The sequence below is a fragment of the Excalfactoria chinensis genome, chromosome 21 (assembly GCF_039878825.1).
Source record: "Excalfactoria chinensis isolate bCotChi1 chromosome 21, bCotChi1.hap2, whole genome shotgun sequence".
Classification (NCBI taxonomy): domain Eukaryota; kingdom Metazoa; phylum Chordata; class Aves; order Galliformes; family Phasianidae; genus Excalfactoria; species Excalfactoria chinensis.
The window spans coordinates 2,573,987-2,594,607 of record NC_092845.1 but is presented as its reverse complement, the minus strand read 5'-3'; the positions used below and the strand labels follow the sequence as shown (position 1 = coordinate 2,594,607).

General features: G+C 51.7%; 3 protein-coding genes across 8 annotated transcripts in view; all 3 read right to left on the bottom strand.

Moving 5' to 3' along the window:
- Positions 1-173: 173 nt before the first annotated feature.
- Positions 174-4,187, bottom strand: LOC140261453 (TLC domain-containing protein 5-like). Of its 3 annotated transcripts, none has more exons than XM_072354880.1 (3): positions 3,841-4,187; positions 2,610-2,809; positions 174-2,208 (listed from the first exon to the last, which is right to left on the bottom strand). In XM_072354880.1, exons 2-3 carry the CDS (start codon positions 2,806-2,808, stop codon positions 1,670-1,672), a joined length of 738 nt encoding a protein of 245 aa, XP_072210981.1. In that variant the 5' UTR covers position 2,809; positions 3,841-4,187; the 3' UTR covers positions 174-1,669. The 3 variants fall into 3 exon arrangements, with proteins under 3 accessions (XP_072210981.1, XP_072210982.1, XP_072210983.1); XM_072354881.1 differs by having other exon boundaries at positions 180-2,208; positions 2,610-3,701; positions 3,841-3,884; XM_072354882.1 differs by lacking the exon at positions 3,841-4,187 and adding an exon at positions 3,031-3,074 and having other exon boundaries at positions 180-2,208.
- A 262-nt stretch (positions 4,188-4,449) lies between these two features.
- Positions 4,450-7,892, bottom strand: LOC140261480 (TLC domain-containing protein 5-like). Of its 4 annotated transcripts, none has more exons than XM_072354953.1 (3): positions 7,815-7,892; positions 7,322-7,521; positions 4,450-6,776 (listed from the first exon to the last, which is right to left on the bottom strand). In XM_072354953.1, exons 2-3 carry the CDS (start codon positions 7,515-7,517, stop codon positions 6,238-6,240), a joined length of 735 nt encoding a protein of 244 aa, XP_072211054.1. In that variant the 5' UTR covers positions 7,518-7,521; positions 7,815-7,892; the 3' UTR covers positions 4,450-6,237. The 4 variants fall into 4 exon arrangements, with proteins under 4 accessions (XP_072211054.1, XP_072211056.1, XP_072211055.1 ...); XM_072354955.1 differs by having other exon boundaries at positions 7,322-7,518; positions 7,815-7,845; XM_072354954.1 differs by lacking the exon at positions 7,815-7,892 and adding an exon at positions 7,597-7,696 and having other exon boundaries at positions 7,322-7,518.
- A 3,509-nt stretch (positions 7,893-11,401) lies between these two features.
- POU2F3 (POU class 2 homeobox 3) overlaps positions 11,402-20,621 on the bottom strand; it is a 32,779-nt gene continuing 23,559 nt past the window's right edge. Inside the window, exons 5-14 of the mRNA XM_072354984.1 lie at positions 18,809-18,913; positions 18,069-18,171; positions 15,277-15,359; positions 14,983-15,165; positions 14,668-14,809; positions 14,417-14,553; positions 13,271-13,432; positions 12,543-12,609; positions 12,071-12,203; positions 11,402-11,517 (exon numbers count right to left, since the gene is read on the bottom strand). Coding sequence (XP_072211085.1) covers positions 11,478-11,517; positions 12,071-12,203; positions 12,543-12,609; positions 13,271-13,432; positions 14,417-14,553; positions 14,668-14,809; positions 14,983-15,165; positions 15,277-15,359; positions 18,069-18,171; positions 18,809-18,913 — 1,155 coding nt within the window. The 3' untranslated portion in view covers positions 11,402-11,477. The remainder of the gene's footprint in view (positions 11,518-12,070; positions 12,204-12,542; positions 12,610-13,270; positions 13,433-14,416; positions 14,554-14,667; positions 14,810-14,982; positions 15,166-15,276; positions 15,360-18,068; positions 18,172-18,808; positions 18,914-20,621) is intronic.

Below are 20,621 nucleotides of genomic sequence, written 5' to 3'. Positions count from 1 at the left end.
GATTGGAAAAGGGATTTGTTACTGGGGTAAAACCCGAGGAGGAGAAGAATAATGTTATTTCCCATCAGTTACACTGAACAGACCTTCACCTTCTGACATCAAACACGATTTCCAATGGCAACGCCAACCCGTGCAGAAGGGCTGCAACCCAAAGACATCAACCAGATTCCTCGAGTAATTAAATAACCTTTATTTTATAAAACATCATACAAAGCATCTACACCATTCACTGGTGGAACATTAGTTGCTATTACACAGTAATTCAAACACAAGTTATTATTTCACTCTAGTTCTGCAGCTCCCTTTTACAGCCTGCAAGCTGGCCTGAAGGCAGATCCCACCATGTGCTCCATACAGCTTTGTACCTCTACCTGGGGGCTGGGATTCCATGCTGGAGCCCAACAGGCAGGTGACAAGCCTTGCTTTGTAACATCCCACCCTAACCAGCATGTTTTGGGGATGTGTTCTGGACGTTCCCTAACCACACATCCCAGGATGTCAAAACACATCCCTACAGTCCTGGGGGAGAACATCGATGCTCATTCTAAGTGAGCTGCATTCTCCAGTCACTTTCCCAGCACCTACAGTGCTCTGCTATCTCTAAGTGCCACAGCAGCCTCTGGGTTCAGATATGCTGAGCTGAATCTGGAATGACCAACATGCACAGCAAAGAGGAGCTGCCATTGTGCAGATAGACGTGCCCGTGTGAGAGATCCACCCCAAAAGCAATCACTGCAAGTCCTAATGGGGCTCCTGCTAAAGGATAACGCTGCTCACCCAGAGAGCTAAAGGCAGGAATGTGTGGCTGGAGAGCTTTAACAGTCAGGGTGAAGAGGAGGGAGAAAGTCCCCACATTGATCCACATCAAGGGTGGCACCTTTTGGGTTCAGAGCACCAAGTCCTGCAAGGCGCTCACACTGAGCAGAGCTGCTGACACCACTGGAAAACAAGTTATCCTTACGTTAGCAAATAAGTGACAGAATGGAATTAGGAAGGGTAGCTCAACCACCACCACTTCTCCCAAAGGAAACATGGAGATAAAGAACAAAGTGGAGACAACCATCGTTTTGTGTTTCTATAGCACCCCTCGAGTAAAGGTCTGAAAGTGCACAACAGGTGGACCCTTCACCCCCCCCCCATTCACACATGGGGAAATGAGGCACAGGGTTAGGAAGTTCAGTGACTCGCCCAAGGTCACCCAACAGGCTGAAGGATGAGCCAGAAACCCCAGCACCCACTAAACACTCCAACATGCTTCTTCCTAGCAGGACAAAGAGTCATCTAGCTGCCTAGACTGTACAGAACATGGAACACCAACATCTAGTGCTATATTCCCATTTCTTCCAAGATCACACCAGTGCTGAAGGAGCGAGCTGCTAGCACTGCTATGTACACCTGCGCTGCTGGACCAGTTGTGTTTAGGAGGTAACAGTAGCCCTTCTTTCCATCATATAATTTAAGGTGTGCTTACGCACGTGCTGAGCCAGCCTCTGCCAGGCCAAGCATTGCAGATCCCATGGCATAGCTCCACCGATTTCAATGGAGTTATGCCAGGAATAAGTTTGGCTCCAGAGCTGCCAACGTGTGCTGGCTTCTCTCCCAACAGCGGCATCTCAGGCACGATCCCCTCCTTGCCAGCCCGTGAGCTCAAGGAAGTCCTTACTCAGCATCAGTGGCTTTTCAGATGTCCGTTGGTTCTCAAGCTCAGCTCCTCGCTCCTCTGGCTTCTCCACTCGTGGTACTTCTTCATGCTCTTCCTCCGGGCGAAGCGGCAGATGCTGACCATGAAGACCCAGGAGACGACGTACATGATAACACCACCCAGCTTGATGTACCAGCGGGGCTTTGGCGAGGCCAGCTCGCAGTACATCAGCCAGGCCCCCACTCCGATCCGCACCCCAGTGAAAAGCACCACAAAGAAGAAGTCCACCATGTCCCCAACGAGGCTGTGGTAGCAGCCCATCTCCTTGAGGAACCAGCGAGCTTGCAGCAGTGGGTTGGTGATCTCGCTGCCAAAGATGACTGCGTTGACCTCGGCGGCCGACTCACCGAGCACCAGCGACGCGGCGATGCCCACAATGCTCACCAGGTGGTGGGCCAGCATCAGGGCACCCTCCGTCTGGAAGTACACACACCAGCAGAGGTCGAAGAGGAAGTAGCCCAGGCTCAGGCACAGCCCGTGAACCTGCAGGGTTGTGTTTGGAGATCCTGCAATGAAGATACCAGGCACAGCGTTAGGGCACAGAAGTAATGAGGTGGGATCTGCAGTAGGGGGGGGGATTTTCCCTCAGCATGGCTGGTCACGGCTCTGCTGGAGACACCAGCCAAGCCACAGTCCTACAGTTGTTAGTGACAGCTGCACATATGTAATGGCCACACAATGCAACCATGCACTCTGCAGCTGGGGAAGGCATGAAAGCAGCAGAACACAGCAGCACTCTCCCCATCTCCCCAGTGCTTTTGGTAACACATAATCAGATGTCACTGCAAACAGTGTTTCTCAAACATGCCCGTGCTGCATCCCAGCATCCATACCGGGGTGACAGGAAAATCCCACCATGTGCCATTACCCACCTGGGGGACTCAGCACCACAACTCTTGCCACTCACCTGGGTGACTCAGAGGCCAGGGGCCGTCGATAAAGCCAATGTAAGCAGAGAGACACGTAGCAAGGATGCCGTGGGTCAGTGTGACCAGCCTGCAGCTCCATTCATAGCTCCGGTGCTTGTAGCGATGGCAGAACCAGGCGTAGAGGGAAAGCCAGGCCAGCAGGCTGCAGGCTGCCCGCAGGGGCAGGGCAAGCAGCATCCTGGTATGGGGATGGGAGGATAAAAAGGCATCAGGAGCTCTAAAATTTGATCACATCAGTGTACACCACAATGCTGGACATGCTGGGATAAGCTGGTGCCCCCACACCATGTGGTGTCCTGCTAGATCCAATGCTAACTACTCTTCCCATCCCACTGTCCCCTCTGCAGGGATGAATAGGGGTGGTGAAAAGAGGAGTGAGATGGGGCTGAGCTCTCCCACCTGTGGATCTCACGCCCTTTTTCGTGGCACTAAGACCTTCAAACCTGTGAGATGCCAAAGGGTCAGCGGTGATGCCCACACACCTGGAATACGAGGTATGTAATACGAGACTGAGAGCTCAGATGGAGCTGAGTCATGGCACCTCTTCCAGCCGTGTCACAGCTGTGTCACCGAGTGCCACCGGTCCCGTTGGAGTTGGGATACACCGGGAGAACCGCACGTGGTGCGGGGTCGGGGCTGACTCACAGCCGTCCAGCCCGGCCTGTTCTGAGCGTCACCAGCAGGGCTCGGGCGGGATAAACAAAACCATTATGTTCTAATGGGAGCACGGGGAGATGAAACACGGACACGACGAACCGCTCCGACCGGTGACAGCAGCAGAGCTCGAGGCGCCCGGCTCAGGGTGGGTGAGGCAGGAGGAATCCAGAGCGACGGAAGGGAGCGGAGCACCAGGAGAGGAGGAGCGACATTTACACATCTCCCTACACCCAAAAGGTGGGGGCTTCTTCCAATCATGCCTCAAAACTAAATGCTTGCCCTTAGGATACACGGTATGTATTGCATCTATGAATCACGCCTCCGAAAAGGGCAACATCCTTTAAAAAGCGCAACGATGACATTATTATCCTCACCATTTCTTCTTTCAAAGAGGGTTGATTCTATCAGCAGCGCTGGAGGGGGGGAGGGTGAAAGCAGGCTGTAGAGCTATTAAACGCGTCTCAATACCCGGAGAAGCCCAGCACACAGACGCACCGCTGTAAAACAGAACCCCGCAACCGGACCGAACCCGTCCCGCATCCCCGCACCCACCTGCAGCCCCGGCGTTGCCGGACCCACCGCTCCGAGCGCCGCCGTCGCGGCAATGGGGCCGCCGGGAAGAGGAAGCGGAGACGGCGGGCGGGGGGCACCTGGCGGCGGGGAGGAGGGACGGCAGTCACCACGGGGAGGGGATGGAGCCGGCTGTCCCCGCCGGCTGAGAGCGCACGGCCCCCGGCATCCTTACTGACGCGACCGGCACGCTCGTCGCTCTGCCGGATCGCATCTTTCCTCCGCCTTTGCCGGGCCGGCTGTAGCAGCCTCAATAACAAACGGAATGGAGCTGTGCTGGCGTGCAGCTCAGGGTAAAGAGCAACCTGTTCGCCGAGGTGGGAGCAGCAGCAATGATCACAGCCCTAGAAAACCCCGAGACTCCAAACTCGAAGCCTTCAGAGGATCATTTATTGCTAGAGGTCACTTACAGAGGAGCTGGGTGTTGTTTTTTTCTCCCCTGGGTCATATGACACAAACAAACCGTAGGCACCGAGCTGAGAGGTGGCACGTTAAATCTCACCCAATGGATGGCAGCAGCAGCGAGGTGCAGCGCATCCACTCATTTCCTTCTTTGCTTTGTTGCACAGTCAGCAATCCCAATGAGTTCACTTTGCCTGCAGACAAACAGCCCAGGACAGAAACCTCTGCTGACAACCATTTGCACAGCAGTGCTCACTTTCTGTGATGATAAATCCCCCCACAGGTGTTTAACAGAAGAAAAAAGTCAGGTGCCAGCAATAGGAAAATCACATTCTTTCCAAGGTCAGCTAATAGGAAATGCAATGGGATGGTGGGGGTGGAGCCAGATGCCCTTCCAGCATCACAGCAGAGGTTTAACACTAAAGCAATGCCTGAATCGAGACACAGCCACAACCACCTGAAGGCACGTTGCTTCCCACCCCACAGAGGCACTGCAGTTAGCTGTTCTGCATAGAAGAACCAGGGTACAGCAGGGTTCCAACCACCAGACCAGGCTGCCCCATCCAGCCCAGCCTGGTTAGCTCCAGCTGCCTCCATCAGATCCAGAACAAAAGAATGTTAAAGCAACCATTCCCTTTTAAAATGAGAATGCAACTTTATTGGAAGGCTGATCACCCTGGGGAGCTCTGACAGCAACCCATGACTCCAAATTGCCCTCCCCCCAGGAGCACCAGGCTCCATCTGCCCGGCCCCATGGACCTGCTGTGTGCCTGGGGTCTGGGTGGCATCCAGAAGACACACCTAAAGTCGAGTTCATTCATGCTATTAGCTTTTATCTCTCCAGACACCTTGCAGCCCAGCTATCAGTGCTGAGCAGAGCCCAGCTAGCAAGATAAGGGCAGAGAGGTGACACAACCTCTCCCCTCTTGCAAACCCACAGCAGTGACACATGTGGTTAAAGGCCACCAGGAGCTCTCGAGCTCCAGCAGGATGCTGCTACACAAGTCAAGGGAAATTCACATTACAACCCCAGGGGAAAGTCAGAACCATGATTCTGAGAGGTAAAGAAGAGAACTGATCCATATGCTGAGAACTGTATGGAGTGATGTCACACTGAGATCCACCTCAACGTCACTGGAAATAAACACCAGACTCCTATCAGCCTTGCATTCAGAATTCCTGGCCTGCTGCAAGTCAGCTCCAGGACAGGCAAAGCATCCAGAGAGGGTTCTGCTCTGTCAGCCCTCACACACACAGCACCCGAGCTTCTGAAAGCAGTGCAAGGTGAGGTGATGAGCTCCATGAGAAGGTGGATCAGCACAAGTCTGGTTCCAGACTCTTGTTTGCAAGGAACAGAGGTATGCGCTGTCCAAGATCAATATCTCTTTAAATGCAAGTATTAAAAGGAAGGAAATGTATTGCTAAAAACAATGAGGTAGAACATTGCCTCACCCTCACGTACCACAGCACATCACACCAAGGACAACCCCAATGTCCCCCTATGGGCACTTCAGCCTTGTTCACAAGCTCTCATTCAAGCACGTGGTCCAGTGTTTTGTCCCATTTGAAGAGAGAACAATACTGAGCACATCTTGGCTGGGTCACACCCCTACCTGGCTCCACTGAGGAGAGGGTGAGATGTTCCAGATCAGATATTCCAAGTGCACTGTGAGATAACACTGCCTCCAACACAATCACTGATCGCTCAGTGATCACTATGGGCTGTGGATTGGATGGGTCCAGCACAGCCCCACTGCAGGCTGAGAGAAGGAACATTCAGGCACAGCAGCTCAGCAGACAGGCCGTGTTCCCTGTGTTCCCACTGAAATCCCTATTTGGTCAGCTTTCCCACATTGCTGAGTGAACATCCATCTTCCCCAGGGCTTGGGGCCGATGCCAGGATGTCAGTTCCGCACCACTTTTAGGAGTTGTCACAGTTTCAGGCTCAAGCAGCTGAAGCCCCATCCACAGCCACTGTCAGTGAGCTGCCAAGTGCCCATTTGTTTTCACAGGTGCATCCACACTCCTCAGGTGCATCCAGGAATGGTACTTTTTCAACATCTTCCTCCTAACAAAGCGGCAGATCTCAACCATGAACCCCAAGGACACAATGTACATGGCCAGGCCTCCCCCCTTGAGGATCCAGTTGGGATCCGGGGCCGTCACCATAGCATACATGATCAGAGCTCCTCCGCCAATGCGCAGCACCAAGAAGAGGAGCACGAAGCAGAAATCCACCACCTCCCCCAGGAAGGAATGGTAGAGGCCCATCTCCCTCAGGAACCAGCGGGTCTGCAGCAGAGGGTTGGTGATCTCACTGACAAACACCACTGCGTTGACCTCGGTGGCAGACTTGCCCAGCCCCAGCACCAGCACCATGCCGCAGATGCTCAGCGTGTGATGGAGCAGCATCAGGTCTCCCTCTGTCTGGAAGTACAAGCACCAGAGCAGGTCGAAGATGAAGTAACCCAGTGTCAGGGACAGCACGTGGACCTGGAGAGCGGTGTTTGGTGAACCTGAAAGGAAAAACATGCGTAAACGTGGGGTCTCGCTCAAGATATTCTTCTAGATCACAGGTTGCAAGCTTTGCTCTTTGCTTTCCAAGCTTATCCTATGGGAAAAGTACCAGGATGCACAACTCTGCTCTCCAACAGCCCACACCACATTTCTCCCTCCCTCTCCACCCTATTAGAAAGGAGGGTGGGAGTGTCTGACCCCACCAGCAGAACTATTAGAGATTTAATGATAGAAAAGCACAAACAGAAGCCCACGCTCTGGTGCCAGCAGTTATTATAGCCTTCCAGATGCAAACAGCATCGAGCCTGTTCAACACATTGCCACACCTGACAGCAGCAGCGCAATGAAATTCAACCTGAGAACCGTCAGCAAGTGCCTGGGTAGGACAACAACACGAGGCAGGAGATGCTGAGGAAGAAGCATGGAGCTGGATGGAGCTTTGCCATGCCCCCAAAACACACACAAGAGGACAGACAGCAAAAGGAGTCGGATCCCCACCCGTGGGATGAGGTGAGGACGTGTCAGGGTGAGGCCCCACACACACCTGCGTGGCTCAGAGGCCAAGGGCCGTCCCAGAGGGCGATGTACCCGGACAGGCAGGTGGCGATGGCCCCATGAAGCAGGGTGACCAGGCGGCAGTTCCACTCGGGGGAGCGGTGCCTGTTCCAGAGGCAGAAAGCAGCATAGAGGCACAGCCAGGCTAGGAGGCTGCCGAGCACCTCGAGGGCGATGGGGAGCATCCTGCTGAACGGAGAGAAAGGGAGCTGTGAGCGAGGGATGCTCACCTAACCCGCGTCCACGAAACCCAAAGCTTCGCACCCTCCCCACGAGCACAGCGCTGGGCTGAACGCAGCCGGCTCCTCTCAGCACCGCTTCCCCAAACGCCTTTCCTCCTTCCCCCGCCCCAAGCCGCGTGGGAACGAACCCAATCACCGCGCCGCCGCCCTATCCAGCCCCAAGTACCCCAGGGATGGGGGTGGTACCCAGGGCTGGGCAGACCCCCCCCTCCTCCTCCAACCCGCACCACCGCTGCTCACCCGGAGCGGCCCTCCCTCCCTCGCGGCTCTACGGGAGCGGCTCAGCCCGGAGAGGCGGTGCGGAGCGCTCCGGCTGCTTTTATCCTATCCTGCCCTCCTCCCTCTGCCCGCCCACCTCCTGCCCTCCGCTCACCCCATAGGGACGCCAAACACACTTTGTTTTTTTTTTAAGCTTTCTTTCTTTTTTCTTCTTTCCGGTGAGTTCCGCCGTTCTCTGTCCGGTTTCGCAAACGCCGTCGTGGAGTTGTTGTTCTGGTGGGAGGGCTCACAGGGGATGGAAATAGGGGCTGGAGAGTGGGGAGGGATGCGCTGGAGGTGTCAGGAACACGCCGAACAGGAAGAGTGAACCAGAACAGAGGTGAGTAACCAGGAAGGGCCACGCTGCTCGGAGTCAGCGCCGTGTTGGTTCTGTTTTCATTCAGTTTGCTTAAAAGTTCATCTGAAAGAAGCTCCGCGTCCCCAACAACCCCACGCCCTCCTTACAGCCACAGGGCTCCGTGCAGGTGGTGGCACTGAGCACTCAAATCTTATGTGTCTCATCTCAGGGTGCTTTTGCAAGGGGTCCCATTGCAGCTCAGGCTTCGGCTTCCACTACCCAGAGCCACCCAGATCCATAAATTGAGGCTGAATTTCAGCTGCAGGAGCGTTGGGTGCTGCACTACAACCACCAGGAAAGTGAGCCCCAGGGCTGTGAGCATCGGGGATGGACCTGGAGGGGACACTGAGACACTTCAGGATGCTCCGGGACAGCCCTCAGGTCACAGAGGGAGCTGGGGAGGGTGGGGAGCACAGCCCTGCTGCCCCAAACTGAGCTCACTCTGTTCAAAGAAATCAATAGCAAAATATCCAATTCCTGGTCCTGCCCCTACCAGGCAGAGCTCGATCCTGTGGGTGGATCAGGTCACAGCCTGCTGGCTCTGTGTTCGCATTGCTCAGCTCTGGTTGCTGCAAGTGGTCATGCAGGAACGTCACTCGTGATGCTGTAGCACCTCCTGTGTGCACCTGAGCACCTGGATGGGCTCCCACCCCATTCTGAGGATGCCAGCTGAGTTCTGGCTCCGTCCTCAGCCTGATTGTGGGGCTAGGAGGGATCAGCTCATTTCTCCAGCAAGCTTGTGAACAGCCATTCTGCAGGCAGGAGGTGAATGGGGTCACATCCCCGATGCTCAGCAGCAAGAGGATCCAGAGGCATTTCAGATAGGAATGCACCAACAGCTGAAGTCTGCATGGGTAACAGGTCAGGTTGTCCTATAGATTATGGGAGTTCTCACTGCCACCATGAGCAGTTGTTCCCTGCACTGCTGTCATATGGATGTGGGAGAGCTGGAAAAGCCATCATTTACTACCAAGTATGGTAACAGGCTCACGTTTTGGCTTGAAAACCTCCATGAGCCTCTACCAGGGGTTGAAGTGTGCCATCAGCTGACCCTGAACACAGCAGTGCTTAGAGCTAAGCTATAGGGTTAGCATGGGGCTGCCTGTTTAAATGTGCAGGATGGGGTTATGAGGGCAATCAGAACGCTCTCCTGAGCCCCTACCTATGAGGTAACACGAGGCTTTCACAGCACTGCTTTGTAACATTACTATAACTGATGCCCCCTGGGGTGGGAGCAGAACACAGCGCCGCATTTGCCACTTGTGAGCTGTTGTGTTTTGCACCAGTTGAGGGCCAGGAGGAGGGAAGGGAGGGATTGCCATCACCATCACCTAATAGAGATTAAGTGATCCATCCCAGCTCATGCAGGAAGTGAGGGATCGAGCTGGGAAATGAGAGAGGGCGTCACGCACATCTCAATGCATTCATCCCATGCGTTATCCCATCAGCATTCCCAGCATCACATTGGAGCCATTGGTCACCCCCCACACCATGCATGGGGCTGTGCACAGTGCTGAGGGGGAAGCACTGCCATGCAGAATGGCCATGCAGAGGTTGGCTCAGTGCTCCCCTTTGAATTTCCCAGCAGGAAAGAATTCATTTCGTCTTTTAAATCACAACCAAAGTTTCGTTTCAACGTTCCGGCTGAAAGGTTTAATATTTAAAAGGAAATACTTTCTATTTCTTTCCAAAACAAAACCAAAACAAAACAGAAAGGTTCCCTTGTCATTCTCACTCCCCTCTCGTTCCAATCAACGTCTGCCCCTATTCCCTACACCTCACGTGAAGCAGCAGATGGGGTTCTATACACAACGTGGGGCTCAGTGTGTTGTGTGAAGGAGCTCAGACCCCCGTGCAGCCCGCAGACCCCCATGGCAACCACCTCATCACACAGCACCGATGGATAAGAAACAACTGAATCGAATACATTTTGTCCCCAAGAAGAAGCGTCGAAGGAGAGATTTTACTTAGGGAAAGAAACCAACCAAACAAAAAGCTCACATTTGCCTAAAAAGAGCCATTAGAAACCAACAAAAAGAACCAGAGCTCCAAAAATGTCTATTTACAACCTGTGAGCCGAACACCCATTTCCTCTGGTTTCACTGCCTTGTGCCCATTGACAACCCAACCAGGAATCCACATTGACTTAACAGCATTAAATACGTAACCCTTTGTGTGAGGAGAGTCATGACACGACCACGACCTCCCCAGCAATATGGAATCTTTCCCACCCTTTGGTATCTCTTGCACCCAACTCCCTCTGCTCTCACAGCTGAGCAGTGCAACCTCCTGCAAGGAGGAAGGAGGGCAGAGAATAGAACAGCTCCATCCTCTACAGCATGGGGCAACCAGCACGTTGCATCGCTGCCCTGCAGGTTTGGTATCATACAAAGCCCAATGGATGAATGACAGAAAGAAGGGATGGCCAATGCTTGTCTTTGTCCCATCAGACCTATACAAACAGACTGTGTGGTCACTGCAGTTGGAAGCTCACAGGGGTGCTGCAAACAGCGCCGTCCTCCATTGGGCAGCTGGGAGCAATAATAAGACCTGGACACACGTTTTGCAAAAGGAGGCAATGTTTTTTTTTAAAGCAAAAAAAATAAAATAAAATAAAATAAAAAAGGAAAAAAAAAATGCAAAATATTTAATTAAAAAAAAAAAAAAGAGGGAAAGAAGAGAAAAAAAAAACAACAAAACTCAGAAGGAAAGCAGGAGGGCTCAAAGCAAAGCAAGCGCGGTGGTGGCTAAAGCACAGTCGTTGCCCTTGGAAGCCAATGGGAAACCAAGGCTGCCATTTAGACGTGGGTCTCTGGTGAAATGAACTGGGTGACCTCGGCTCAGTTTGGGGGTTTGGTACGTGTGCGTGACACTAACAGCATGGCAGACCCTTCTCGTGGGAAGCTCTGAAATGAGTGGGGGGGAAAAAAGAGGGTCCTGACATAGGAATCCTTCCAGATGAGGGATTGCCGGGCAGTCCGGTGTGAGCGCAGAGGTTTGCAAGCAGAGGGCAGTGTTTCATGCTGATAGAGCTAAGCAAGGGCTCGTTCTTGGAGTGAATGAATGCATGGAAGAGAGTTAAAATGTCACTGTCGGTGTTCAGATCCTCGGGGAGGTCAGCTGCAGCCTGAGTCCCTGCAGTTCTGCTGCTCGGGGTTCCCCTAAGCACGGCCTTCATTGGGCAGTGCTTGGAAGGCACCGTGCTGCCAGATGTTGCCCCAAGCAATGATCCTGAAGTTGGTCCATAGCTGGAGGTCAGAGCCCCTCGTACACAGGACAGAGCGGTCTCAGTGGAGGTAGGTAGGTTGGTTCCATCGGTACCAAGATCTGCGTGCGACACAGTGAATCAGAGCTACCATCACCACGTGGGTAACTTTTCCCCTTGGAACAAAAGAAACCCCATTCCTATCCCGCCTGAGTGCCTGCTCAGACTTGGCAGCCTCCTTTGCCCTACAGGAAGCTCACAGCAAACCCCTGTCTATCTGAACAGCCGCCTGCACTGAGCTGTTGGTTCTCACACCTGGCTGCGGGGCTTCCTCTGCGTAAGCACAGCTCTGAGTCATGGCACGGGCTGATCCGTGACTCAAAGCCCAGCAGCTACACACAGTGCCCTCTGCTCTCAGCTGCCTTCCTCCGAACGCAGCATCCGTGATGCCACGTGCAGCAAGCAGCAGAAACCATTGGTGCAAGAGGGCAGAGCAGTGGGGGCACAACCAGTGATATAACGAGGAAGGCTCGGAGCCTGTGAGTGTAATGGCATGCCATCATGTGGCTCCATGTTGCTGGTGCCTCTACAGGGCTGCACGCTCTGCCCCAAAGCCCCACTGCTTTTCTGTTCTACCTATGGGACTGCACCACGTCCACCCCCATCCCACCTTACCCTGAAGAGTTGAAACCGGACGAGTTCATGGCAGCTTTGGAGTTGCTCTGGGCTGTGCTGGGGCTGCTGGCGTGGAGGGCACTGCCAGGGGATGAGGGCCTGCTGGAGTTCCCTGGGGAACACGATGATGTTACTGCACAGCAGAGAGAGCAGAATGAGGCTGGGATCTCCCTTCTGCCCCAGCCCCTCCAGCCTCCTGCTCCCACCCTGTGCTGGAGTGCCCTCCTTTGGCTGCTTGATGTGCAGCTCCCAAACCTCAGCACCCCAATGGGATTATCTTGGAGGTGTTAGCGCACCCGGGATGCTTTCTGTGGCTTTGTTCCAGCCAAGAAAAAGGTTCTGCTCTTCTCACCCCTCAGACAAAACTATGCTGGGATACTTCCCCAGGGTTATCACGGCCTGGAAGCCAAGTGGCCAGAGAGCAAGAGCACAGGAGGGAGGAATGGGAGTGAGGTGCTTTGTCAGGGCTTACCTGTCCCAGGCATGGTGCTGTGCACCGGGTTGACAGAGAGGGGCCCCAAGGACCCTGAGGTAGAGACCTGAGGAGGAGCAGAGGCAGGCAGTCAGCAGATGGCAGTGGGGGTGTGGATCCCAAAGAGCTGCTCCTTCATGTCCCCAGGCACAGTTCCTATCCCCCCCCCCATACACCTCTTCATACTCTGTTGGACAAACACAACTCCCACACCCAGGGTCATGCAAAGAAAGCAGAATGAGTATTACAAGTGCCTGATCTAAATGTACATGTCAGCTATGGAAAAGCCTGAGGTGAGGCTTTCTGGAATGGCTGATGCCCAGTCAGTAGGACCTGCTGCCCTCTGGATGTTCTCAGCAGTGCTCCAGCTTGTTCAGGTCTCAGCACAAATAGCCCCATTTCCTATGAGGAGCTCTTCATGGGCAAGAACTCTCACATGACTATTATTAATGTGATGGCTGTAAATCAAAGCAAGCCTGGGGCATCCGGAGTCCAACTGAGATACTTCAACTACAGGCAATGCATTGGCCAGGGTGACTGATGAGCACTTTGCATGATGCATTCACAGGATGCGCTTCCACTAACTCTCACCATTCCTTCTGTCTTACTTGGGAATGAAAAATACTCTTGCTAAAATGGAAACGTGCATTGTGTGAGAGGGACAGGTAAGACCACTGGAGGGCTGTCTGCATGGATGGAAGTCGGCTCCTCAACCCCAAGTATCTCACCAGTCTGGAGTTGTAGATGGGCGATTTGATGGGGGATGGCATCGGGCAGCTGATCCGTTTTTCCTTCTGGCGCCGGTTGCAGAACCAGACCCGAACCACCTCTTTTTCCATGGAGAGCTGCTCTGCTATCAAGGAGATCTCCTCTGAGCTGGGCTTGGGGTTCTGCTAAGAAATAGCAGGAGGTTAAAGAAGGCCCCAGAGATCTCTGACTTACAGTGTCAATGCTGCTGGACAAGGGTGGGGTGGGTTGTAAACAGGAGAGGGCAGAAGATTTGCTTCTAAGGCAAAAGGTAAACATTTGTACGAGAGATCGCGTGCCGTGAACCAGAAAAGCGCCTCTGATTCAACATCAGATCCCATGGAATCAGCGGGGATGAGTCACAGTGCCTGGCTCTGCTGTTGCACAAAGCATGCAATGCTTTGAACCCAGCAGCACCTTCAATAGCAGCTGGAGAGGAAGGTCACGGCTATAGGATGCAGCTCCGAGTGCTGTTTGTACCTCCCTGCACCACCTCACAAAACCATTTCACCTCTTTCTTCCTCCATCCCCTGTTTATAAACATACCCCAACCTCTTTTTCTTCCCCGACTCACTCATTTTCTGGCACACTTTGACAGCTTTTAGCTCTGTGGTTTTTGATCTGAGTTGAAGACTTCAGGGGGAAAAACAACCCAGCGTGGTGATGCTAAGGCAGCTTGCCTGTTACAAATATGAACTAGCTAAAAAATGAACTGCCTGGAAAGACCTGAAAGCGACTGCCTTTTGTTCTCATCAACAGCCTTAGGAGGAAAATTGGACATGATCAGAAGTGATGGAGAAAACAGGAAAAAGAGGGTTGAACAGAAAGAGTTCTGATGAAAAACGTTCAATGGATGATGTGCCCCAACTGACCGAAAGCTCCGTTCACTCTTTGTAGTGATTTGTCATGAAAACCTTCATGTTTAAGAACTGAAAGGCCCCACTCTCAAAACAGCTGAGCACTTGCAGCAATGCTTGGTTCCTTCCTGCACCCCACAGGAGCCGCCCAGCAGCTCCCAAAGAGAAGAGGGCAAGGAGGCATCTTCCCAAGCACGCTCCTAACCTGCCATTAAAACAAACAGAAAAGCGATGGAGAGCTCCCAACACATTGAAACATTCTCTCCTCACATCTTGGAATCTTTTCTCCAGCGTGGAGCGAATGTTGGTCTCAATGCTGGTTCGCTTCTTCCTTTTCCGTCCGAACATCTCGTTCACGGAGGGGTAGGAGCTGGGAGTGCTCATGGAGGAATCCAAAGGAGCAGATTCTAAGGGAGGAGAAAAGGGAAGATACTGAAGCTCACAAGTTCTTTTCATTTCCAGCTGCCTTCTGGGAACTGTGGCACCTCATAAAGTGAATAAACGCATTGAATGTTACCTACCCGCGTCACTCAGCCACTTCTCCAGCAGAGGTTTGAGCTTGCACATGTTCTTAAAGCTGAGGTTGAGAGCCTCGAAGCGGGAAATGGTGGTCTGGCTGAAGTCATTGCCATAGAGCTTCCCCATGGCAAGGCCAACATCACCCTGCCAGGAAACAACACATTTGGAAGGGGATATTCCAATTCCAAAGAAAGCAAACCTACATCGACCGTTGTATCTACCATTCCCTATACACTCTTCCTCCACCCCAAACAACCCCAGCCCAACGTGTTCCCATCCGAGTGACACCGGTGGTTCCTATAGAGGAAGCTGCTCACCTGCGTGAACCCCAATTTGATCCGCCTTTGTTTGAAAGTCTTTGCGAACTTCTCGAGCTCCTCCAGGTCGCTGGGTTCCTCGGATGCTCCGGATGGAGTGAGGTGCTTGGCCACTTGCAGGTGCTGGGGTACATCCAGGTGGGGTTCAACAGATGAGCCAGGAAGCCCAGAGCGACCCACGGCCTGTGAAACAACCACAAAAATGCATAGGGTCAACTTCTATTGCCGTTCAGGAAGCAGTGACATATACGGATGGATGCTTCCCAGGTGGCAGCATACGGTGGGGGATGTTACCTGTGATGCCAGGCTGGGTCCTGGCTGGGAGAGGAGAAGGCTGCCCTGCTGCTGGGGGAAGGAAAGGATGTTGGGCTGCAAGGCTGGGGAGAGAAAAGAGAGACATCTCATCAGATGGACTCCTCTGTCAGCACCCAGAGTTGCTCCATGGGGAAGGTCCAAGAAGCTCTAAATGAAAAACCTCAGCCAGCTCACGTTCATAATACCTGACTTTCAGGACTTGTGGCCATTATGAATGAGAGCAGCTCCAAAGTGGATTATAAGACAGGAAAGTTTGGGTTTTGTTTGTGATTATTACTTCTTTACTTCGTGGTCTTTTAGCCTGAAAGGCATTATGAGAGTAATGGTGTGGGTAAAACACTTCAGCCATCGATCCCTGCATGGAGCTCATTAACATCAGGTTCAGGTAGGACACAGACATCTTCTATAGACATCTAAATTAGGTTTGAGATGTCAAGCTGCAGAGAATTTATCACATTCTTAGCAGCGATCTCTGCTAGCACTTAATCACTGTAACGGCTGTGATAGCACACCTTATTTCCAAGAGGAGCTTTGCTGACTCCAGCTTTCAGGTACTCGATCATGTTAGAAATATCCTGATCCTACAGTCAATCCCATGAACCTGCCCAATCTGCTCCCCACAATACATTTCATTTCCAAGCGCCACGTTGATCTGACCCTTTCTTTTCTGCCCTGCTCTATTTCAAACAAATTGAATGTCTCCTGGAATGTTCATACGCCGACACGAGATGATGAAAGGAGGAGGGAAAAAAAGGAGAGGAAATCTATAAAACTAACAAAAATAGTATTTATGGACGCCATGGAATTGTTTAGTTGACAAGCTGCTGTGCACAAGCCCATATATCCTACAGGGAATGTCCTAAAGGATTTAGTAGCAACTAAAGCACTGTAGATCCATAGACATTTAGTTGGGCTCTTGATGTCTGTTGTGGATGAAGGCTGAGGAGGTTAGTGAGGATTTATGGCCCTTCTTGAAACAGGCAATATTTTCTATTGATTGGAACTGACAATTATATGGAAATCTGCAGACATTTATGGACTTGTGCTGAAAAAAGGGGGGGAAAAAAAAAGATCATCTCCAGAATCTCTCTCTCTTTCCTTTTTTAATTTAGATCTGAATGTGCAGGATCCCATTTATTTATTTAGATTGGGGCCTCAATAAGCCTTCGTTAATGCTGGAACAACTTTGAATTTCAAATGCGGGCTGGTAATGAGGTGCACATTTTTAACAGAGAAGGTAATTAATCACAGGAATGGCTTGCCTAGGGACATGGCGGATGCTCTGTCATTTGGAGTCTTTAAAAACATGATTGAACACCTCTGCAAGAGCTGAGCTCCAGCTGAAAGGAAAATTACGGACTGGGTTCAGGAATCACCGGTCTGACAGCTGATGAGACTCGGGCTGTTTTCGTGAGATGAAGTCTTCAGCAGCAATATTTTGGCTGAGAGCATTCCCAGCATCTCCCCGGCTGCTGGCTTCTACCCTTACAGCACGGGGCTCTCCCATTCTCATCCAGCATTGCTGCCCGCCTCATAATGAATAGGCCCTGGGAACTTCTCAGCCTTAAAAACAGCTCAAATGCACTAAAATCAACCCAAAACCTTTGCAGCCTCTTGCAAAGGTTGAAGCCACGGCCAAGACCCTTTGGCCACAAAATGCACGACCTGATGTACCCATCAGTCAGAACTCCAGATGTATAGAGGATGAATGGCCTATGGGATGACTTCAGGCCTGCCCCCATTGCACCTCATCACTATGAGGTGCTTCACCCTCACCAAGCTTCCCCTTGCACCAAACCCAGCTGTGCCTCCACTTTCACTCCGCAGTGGCTGTGCCTGCACACAGCAGAGGGTCATTAACGCTTGACAATCATCTATTCAAATGGAAGTGCTCTTGCACAACCCACTGGCCACATGCCAGAGCATCCCGTCTCCATCAAGTCTGGAAGCAGAAGGGGTCACAGTCAAACAAGTGGCCATCTGTTGCAAGGGCTGCAGCTGCCAGAGCAAACTGCTTAACAGTAGAGAACGTAACTCTATCAAAGGAAGCAAAGTTCTGTTTTCCAGCATCATGTGTTTCTTATTATATATGAACAAACCCAGGCGGTAAGCAATAGATTATCCCAGCCTAGACAGCTCTAAATTCTGGGCTGCTGTCAAATGTACATCTATTGTCAAACATACATCAGAGAGTTTCTTGATACATCACTCAGCACCACTCGGCAGGTAAGAGACAGGTTTCCCACTTGCCCACACTATAATACTTCTCCAGTGCTGTGTGTATGGCTGCACTCAAGCTGCAGACCTTTTAGGGTTTACAGCCCTGAGTAGAGAGGGACTTCTGTGAATGAAGGGCAGGCTGGGGGCTGAGGGCTGTGTCTGTCCGCAAGCAGCATAAGCTCCATCAATGTCTGTGCGGCGTTTGTTGGAGCAACACCATCCAAATGTTGGAGATAAAGACAACCCCAGGAGGACCTGCACAAGCACTGGGCTAAGCCTTCAGTCCTTTCTCTCCCCATAGACGTCCCGGCCCCACGGATGGAGCAGGATTTGGGGCGGCCCCCAGGTGGCACTCGAGGAGCGCACAGCGCAGCGTCTCCGCCCCGGACCCATCCGAGCGCCGGCCGCGGCTGGGAACCCCACGGGGGACGGAGAAACCCAGCATAGGGTTGGGGAGACCCAGAGGCGCACATTAAAGCGACAGGAGGGAGAAGGGAGGGCTCTTCCTAGTAAGGATCTGCTGATGGCAACGCTCCTTTCATTGCTCTTACCTTGCTGCCCTGCCTGGGACTGGGAGAGGAGAAACTGGGGGACGGACTGCATGTGGCCGGGAAGCAACACGAGCTGCTGCAAGGTGTGGAGAGAGCTCATGTCCTATGGGAAAAGCAAACAACAAAGCTCAGAGATGTCAGTTCTCTACACAGCATCAATTCCCCGTGAGGTTCCCCACTCCCTGATCTTCTACTCTGTCCTTGGCCCTATTCACACTTCTCATTTAATTGCTGGCACATCTTATATGTGTCCTTCGTGCACAAGAGAGCTGCAGGTCCAGAGCTGCTCCAGCTTTCAGCTTTGTAAGAAAAATTCCATTCTTTGCCACATCTCTGCTGGGCTTTCCCCACTTTGCTCTGAACAGAACAGTCAATAGGGACTGAGAGATGCTGGGTGCTCCTTCACATAGGGTCCCTGCATCATCTTTAGTTGTTTAGGATGGGGAGAAAAATACTCCAATGAGACCAAATCTCTTCAAAACAAAAAGAAGTCCCTCAAAGAATAAATGTCTTCTCTGGTGTATATCGATAGGAGCAGACATGTACCAAGTTGGCTATGCTGGTTCAGATTAAAAGTTAATCTAGTCTAGGGTGATAACTCTGGTGATGGCATTAAGCAGGCATTCAAAGGAAAGAGGAAGGCAAAGGCCAAAAGATGTGATGTACTGAGTTTGGCAAGTGCCTTGAAAATGGCCTTTCCCTTGGGCATGCTTGACCCCTCGTACAGCAAAGGCACTCACCCCTGCGATCTGGCTTCCAGGCATCATTGAGGATCCCTGTACAAGGTGTCCTGACCTGGGGGGGATTGTAGATTGCAAGGAGTCACTGAGGTCTTCAGTTTTAATCTGGAAAAGAGCAAAGTGATGCTGGTGTTAGGGGACAGACACAGGGGATGGGGGGGCATTTAGGAGCTGGAAATAGGAGAGATGGAGAAGGGGTGGCTGTGGGACAGGGGGCTGAGGTCTGGACCCACTGCTTCCACCCCTGGCTGGGTGGTTCCCCACTTCTGCTCTCCGGTTTACAACACATTGTTTTCTGCTCTGCCAAACCAAAGGGGGGGGATTTGCAGTTTGCTCAATTAAAGCACGTTAATTAAAACACTTAAGGAAGTTTCCAGTGACTTGGCAGGCTTAAAAGCTATCCTCAGACAAAACATTGAGGCATTCTATAGTGTTATTAGGAAGGCACAGCTATTTCTCTCTATAGACCAGGACTCACAGCCCTGTGTTGGCTGTGGGCGGCCTTACGCTTTTCTCTGTAGGTAGCAGCGAATGGAGAATAGAGCAGGAGAGGAAAGGTTATGAAGTGCAGGATCCCCCAAAGCAATGTTATCTTCCAGATTTGAAGATACACCACCCTCAGCAGTAAATGTACCAAATGATGAGAAAACAGCAAGAAACTGGGAGATCCCATTGTAGTGGATCGGCAGAGAAGAATTTACTCGGGGATGTGAGGATTGAATACTTTCCACCTTCGTTTCTAATATTGCTTTTATGTATAATGATGGTAACGTTACATCACTTCACATTAGCTGACATTTTTTAGTTGGGAGAGAAGCGGGGTGAAACTCAATGGGGAGAATGTAGGAGTTCATGGATTAATTCCTGTAAGCTGAGGAGCTTCTACATGCAGGTGCTGCACGCAAGAAAAAGTCATACAGATCTCTTATAATACATTTTCTCTAAGGAAAGATACAAGAAAACAGTTCCCAGATTTCAGCTTAAATTCTTCCCGAGTTTGAGAGTGCTTGGATCAAGGCTCATCTCAACAATCCCTGTCCTAATGTAAGGCAGTGTGAGAGGTTCCCATTCCCACAAACTGGATAAACCAGGAGAAAACCTGAGAGAGGACACGTCTTGAAGACCTCATCCACAGCCTCAGCATTGCAGATTCACTCCAACTACCAAGGCTGCACCTTCCACATCCCATCAAATAGCCCCCAACCCAACATCACCCAAAAGCAGAGTAGGGTCACTTTGCTGGAGTTGTGCTGTAGGTGATGCGGCCTCCAACCAGCAGAGGGGAGCAAGAAATGTCCCTTCTAAAGACCGCAGCCCAAGTGAGTACTTTCAGCCTGAAGGTAGTTTTCACTTCAGTTGGAGTAAAGCAAACAAAGGCACAACATCCCCCAAGGAGAGAAAGAGAAGATGCGATCACTGCAGACCCGATAAACATTTTGGAAAGGGCTGTGAGGAGGGAAGGGAGTTACAACACCTCCTTTCATTACAACTGCAGCTCTGGATGCTGCCGAAACTCGTTTTGCAATAACAAGAGCTCCTTGCGACAAGGGCTGTACATGCTATGAATTCCAGTTCTTTCCTACCTCTCAGGTTGGCATGATCATCCCGCACGGCCTGGCGAAAAAAGAAATCAGATGGAAGAGCTTCTTTGATTGCTATCAACGCGTTTAAAGGACTGAATAAGTGGTAGCAAAAGGCTCGGCAAAGCACCGCTACCCTTAAGCCATCCGCTTGGCGGAGGGAAATGGCTTTTGGTATTTTTCCTTCCCTAAGGGTGCGTTAAAAAATAAAATAAACCAATACCAATAAAATT

Coding starts and splice junctions, on each gene's coding strand:
- LOC140261453 (XM_072354880.1), bottom strand. CDS start 2,808: ATGCTGCTTGCCCTGCCCCTGCGGGCAGCCTGCAGCCTGCTGGCCTGG. Junction 2,209..2,609: donor CTGGCCTCTGAGTCACCCAG/GTGAGTGGCAAG, acceptor TCTTCATTGCAG/GATCTCCAAACACAACCCTG.
- LOC140261480 (XM_072354953.1), bottom strand. CDS start 7,517: ATGCTCCCCATCGCCCTCGAGGTGCTCGGCAGCCTCCTAGCCTGGCTG. Junction 6,777..7,321: donor TTGGCCTCTGAGCCACGCAG/GTGTGTGTGGGG, acceptor TTTTCCTTTCAG/GTTCACCAAACACCGCTCTC.